This window comes from Chaetodon trifascialis, chromosome 21 (assembly GCF_039877785.1).
Source record: "Chaetodon trifascialis isolate fChaTrf1 chromosome 21, fChaTrf1.hap1, whole genome shotgun sequence".
Taxonomy (NCBI): Eukaryota; Metazoa; Chordata; class Actinopteri; order Chaetodontiformes; family Chaetodontidae; genus Chaetodon; species Chaetodon trifascialis.
In genome coordinates, this window is record NC_092076.1 from 19,558,341 (window position 1) to 19,563,686 (window position 5,346).

At 43.3% G+C, this 5,346-nt stretch overlaps 1 protein-coding gene across 1 annotated transcript; it reads left to right on the plus strand.

Annotated features, from left to right (window-relative positions):
- The first annotated feature begins 384 nt into the window (after nucleotides 1–384).
- On the plus strand, nucleotides 385–4,861 carry cyp26a1 (cytochrome P450, family 26, subfamily A, polypeptide 1). Its single transcript, XM_070990444.1, has 7 exons — nucleotides 385–752; nucleotides 1,232–1,456; nucleotides 2,270–2,551; nucleotides 2,883–3,032; nucleotides 3,180–3,314; nucleotides 3,719–3,865; nucleotides 3,984–4,861. Exons 1-7 carry the CDS (start codon nucleotides 564–566, stop codon nucleotides 4,320–4,322), a joined length of 1,467 nt encoding a protein of 488 aa, XP_070846545.1. The 5' UTR covers nucleotides 385–563; the 3' UTR covers nucleotides 4,323–4,861.
- Nucleotides 4,862–5,346: the final 485 nt, after the last annotated feature.

Sequence of the window (5,346 nt, forward strand, 5' to 3'; positions counted from 1 at the left end):
GCACCAGTGAGACCCACGGGGCGAGGGATTAAGACATTCTTCAACCCGGAGCCTCTTTCCATTTTCTGAAGCATCTGAAAATGTGCTGCTTAAAAGCGTTTTGCTCTTGAATGCAGGCCGCCCTGCAGGTATGATCACTGATCCTACAAGCGGGGCTTAAGCCGAGGTAATGAGTGTGTAAACTAGCCGCTTTCGTGCCAACAAAGGCGGCTTAGGCTGCGCTTCCATTGTCTCGGAGGGAATCATCACCTTTTCTCAGTGAAATCCGCCGCGGATTGTCTGCGTGCAACAGGAGGTAGGGATTAAAGATGCGGCCCTTGCAACAAATGGTGAGGCAAGTCAGCCAGTACAGGCCGGAGGCGGGGCCGAGCGACACCCACAATTAAAGATGAACTTTGAGTGAACTAATTTATCTGAGGGAGGAGAAGGTAACGGGCTGCCCGCAGTCCTGGCAGCCTATAAAAGCGCAGGATGGGCAGCCTGGAGCCTCTGTCGCTGACAGAGCTTCACCTGAGCCGCTCCACCTCTTACAAGACGCCGCTTGTCACTGAAGCCGCTGCATCATGGCCCTGAGCACACTGCTGGCCACTTTCCTGTGCACCATCGTGCTTCCTTTCTTACTGTTTTTGGTGGCGGTGAAGCTGTGGGAGGTTTATTTGATCCGAGGCAGAGATCCAAGCTGCGCCAGCCCGCTGCCCCCCGGATCCATGGGCTTACCTTTCATCGGAGAGACGCTGCAGCTCATCCTCCAGGTAACCGCCGCAGCCGCGCTGCTGACATGTCCTTTCACACGGAAACACTTCTCGATCCTCACATGGATAAGGATGCTTCAGGCATGAGGAAATGTGATTTGAACTTTTGTCATGGCAAGGGGTTCTCACCTTGGTAAACAAACAGTATTGCTGTAAACTCCGTGCGCTTCCATGAGGCGCTAATGGCACATAGTCTACAGGGTTAAAGATCGTGTGAAACTGGAATAAATAAGCAATTTCGATTTTCAATTCTAAATCTAGACTACATACTGAATTTAATCTTAAATACTTTTAGCCAATCTGCGACTTTGCCATCGCAGTAGTATTGATTAATTTTAAACCTAGTGTTTATTGATCAGTTCAGCTTTGTGTGCGTATTTTAAATGTAGTGGGCTGCATGTCGCCATGTGTGTGAGCTTCTGATCTGCATCAGTGTGTCTTCGTCACTCACCGGTTTATATGCGTGCTCATGTTTGCAGAGGAGAAAGTTTCTGCGGATGAAGCGGCAGAAGTATGGCTACATCTACCGCACTCACCTCTTCGGGAACCCCACGGTGCGTGTGACCGGCGCGGACAACGTCAGGCACATCCTGCTGGGGGAGCACAGGCTCGTGTCCGTGCAGTGGCCCGCTTCTGTGCGCACCATCCTGGGCTCGGACACACTGTCCAACATGCACGGAGCCCAGCACAAGACCAAGAAGAAGGTTAGTTCCTTCATCTGAAACCCTGCTTGCTTTACTTTCGTGGAATGTGAAACGTATCATAGTGGCTAGAATCTACTTCATTTGCTCAGTTTAGTCTGAAACTGTCAGTAACTTTTTATCATAACCTCCGTTATTGAGACATTGTCCTTTCCAAGTACAAAAAGATGTCTCAGATTATAGTCTTTTTATCGTACATTTTGATTTGCTCCCATATTTATCAGTAAAATGAGCAGCAAATATCTTTTTTATTTTGCTTTATTTTTCATATGGAGCACAACAAATAACATTGACTGTTTCAATTCTTTAAATAATACATAGTCTATTCAATACTGTGTCTGATAATTAATCATACTGAGCAAATAAATATCCATAGTATTATATGATCAGTGGATCCCCAAAGTAAAAAAAATCTGCCAGTGCAGTTCCAATTATCTCAACCTGTCTTCAATAGAAATCTACTTGTTAAAGAGTTTTCTCAAAATGAGTGTTCTAATCGAGAAAAATTCAACCGGGTTTTTTTTGGATTGTATTGGTAGATTTACACTTGAACCAGGTCGAAATATTCTTAAAGCACTGGCAGATCGCTTAACTTACTTTAAGAAAAATCACCCTTATGGGCTGAATTACAGACAGATACTAGATTTTTGTACTGCACTAAGACAACATAAGATCTACTTTGTCCCCAGTGGGAGACCAGAAAGTGCCAAAAGTAACTTTTAAGTCTTTTTTTTTATTATTATAATGTTTGGGTGGAAGATATGTACATGAAGATATACATGTTTTCATGTATCCAACCTCCCTCCTGTCCTCCAGGCCATCATGCGGGCCTTCTCCAGAGAGGCTCTAGAGCTCTACATCCCTGTCATCCAGGAGGAGGTGAGGGCTGCAGTGAAGGAGTGGCTCGCCAAAGACTCCTGCGTGCTGGTTTATCTGGAAATGAAGCGACTGATGTTCCGCATAGCCATGAGGATCCTCCTGGGCTTCGAGCCGGAGCAGATCAAAACCGACGAGGAGCAGCTTGTGGAAGCTTTTGAGGAAATGATCAAGAATCTGTTCTCTTTGCCCATTGATGTGCCTTTCAGCGGCCTGTACAGGGTAAGAGAGGCACTTCATCATCATGTAGCTACGCTCACTCTTTCAAACTTTTAACATGTATCAAATTTTAAAATTAAGCAGCAGCTTAATCAACTAAACTAAAGTTGACTAAAGTCTAAAGTCTAAAGTCAACTAAAACATTCAAAAACTCTGGTATGTCAGAACTGGGACACCACATGAGGCAAGCCACAAAGTGAAATGGTTGATGAATTAATGTGTATCCATGTCTATACCCAGTGAAGCACGTCAGTCTCATTCATCTTCTTACACTGTCTCATGTTTTTATTTCCTTCTCCCTACAATCCACCTCCTCCATTTTCTTGCCCTCCAGGGACTGAAGGCGAGGAACTTCATCCACTCCAAGATAGAGGAGAACATCAAGAAGAAGGTTCAGGAGTCAGACAAGGAGTCCAAACACAGAGACGCTCTGCAGCAGCTCATAGACAGCAGCAAGAAGAACGGGGAACCTATCAGCATGCAGGTAGTGACACAATCACATTACAACTACTGAGTCAAACTCCATCTATGAAACAACAAACAAGACATCTCAGGCATCCTCTATTCTTCCTGTAAGCCATGGTTTTGGTTAGAGCCTAAACTGATTCTGTGTACACATTTTTGCTTCCAGGCCATTAAGGAGTCTGCCACAGAGCTGCTGTTTGGGGGCCATGAAACCACAGCCAGCACAGCCACCTCTCTGGTCATGTTCCTGGGCCTGAACCCTGAAGTTGTGGATAGACTGAGGCAGGAACTGCTGGGCAAGGTAATTTACACTGTACAGCTTGAGTTCTATGGTCTTCCTTAGCAGATCAAATTTGTTCAATGGTCTGTTATATAGTTACTTTATTAAATTACACAGTGGGGTATGTGTAACCTATACTTGCCACAGAGGTAGTCATCCACATTAAAGCTTTCTCTCTGAAACTAATGAGTGCAAGATATGCCATATATTGGAAGGCTAGTAAGGCTAATGAGCTAACCTACAGTAACCAAGTGATGTTGATAGTTTTCAGTTTGTAGCATCAACCATTATGCTTTGATTCAACCACTGAAATTTTTACTGTAAAACAAAATCATCATTCTGAAACTAGTACAGTTCCATTCCTCACCCACTACAATTCAACTTTGGTAAATATCTTCCTCTGCCTCGCTTCTTGTGCCATTCAGGAGGAGCAGGGGATGGACCTCCAGAGTCTAAACATTGAGTCCTTGGAACAGTTGAAATACACAGGCTGTGTCATTAAAGAGACTCTGAGGATCAACCCTCCTGTTCCGGGAGGCTTCCGAGTGGCCCTCAAGACCTTTGAACTCAATGTAAGTTAACAAATATCTCCACAAACAACATAAATGTGTAAATGGGAGATTGCAGAGATACAACTTAAATCTTCCATCAACCTGTCTGCTAACTAATCATTTCCACTAACCGCTTCAGGGTTACCAAATTCCCAAAGGCTGGAACGTTATCTACAGCATCTGTGACACCCATGATGTGGCAGAGATCTTTCCCAACAAGGAAGACTTCCAGCCGGAGCGCTTCATGACCAAACCCTCCACCGACTCCTCCAGGTTCCAGTACATCCCGTTTGGAGGGGGCTCCAGGATGTGTGTGGGGAAGGAGTTTGCTAAGGTCCTGTTGAAGATCTTCCTTGTTGAAGTGGTCACAAATTGCCACTGGACTCTTTTAAATGGTCCACCCACTATGAAAACAGGACCTACTGTCTATCCTGTGGACAATCTGCCAACCAAGTTTACCAGCTATGTACAAAATTAAACCAAGATGATAAAGGGTTGTTTCCTACAGCAATGTAGAGCAGAATGTGAGGTTTCCCAAAAGTCTTAAATCATCTGTGTTTTACCTCCCAATCCACAGGGGAGCTACAGTGTAATCAAGGTACTTAGAGAGTTTTTGGAAGCATTCATGCTCTTAGGAAACAGATCAAAGGCCACATTTACACATGAGATGAAAACCTGTTTGTAATTCTGAGCTTTTGGACCTTGTGTCAATGTTGATTTTGATGCATGACATAAATTGTACATATTGTAGATGATTTAAGAACGAATTTTACATTCTATATTGTGTTGTTAATACATTTGATTTGTATATATTTTTTTAAAGCTATGAATACACTAAACGAAAGGCACTGTACACAGATGTGGAACACTTTAATCAGCTCAGAGGTGTATCTATAGGATTATGTACATATGTAATGTAGAGGTTGTTTATATAACTTTTGTATCTTACCCCAACTTATTTAAGTGACTTATGTTATAATGTATGGGCTTTTTATTTAATAAATCTGTTTTGTGGAGAATCTTGGTTTCCGTCATTTCATTTAAGTTAAAGGGTTAAATTGTAATGTGTTGAAATAATGTGTCAACATTTTGAGAAATCCACCAATTTGCCCTTTTTCTAAGTCTATTGAAAGGATTGAGATAAATCAAAAGCGTGTTAAGCGCAGAGCTGTGGTCAGGTTAGCCTAGCTTAGCATAAAGACTAGAGCCATGGGGAAACAGCTAGCATGGCTCTGTCCAAAGTTAAAAAAAAAAACCTTTACTAACGACTGTGAAGCACACTGATTAACGTGTGGAGTGGAATTGGAAAGAAGTGAGTGAATCAGACCTCGACAGCCTGCTCCTCATCTCAGCTTGTGGCGAGTGACTGGAGGCCTCATTTATAACATGCCAACTGTTGGTGGTTGCGTTGTGTTACTGGTCAGGTTTTACCAGTAAGTCAAATAGACAATATCTCTGGTTCAGCTGTATCAATTCATATGGGTGGGTCATATGGGTGCAAT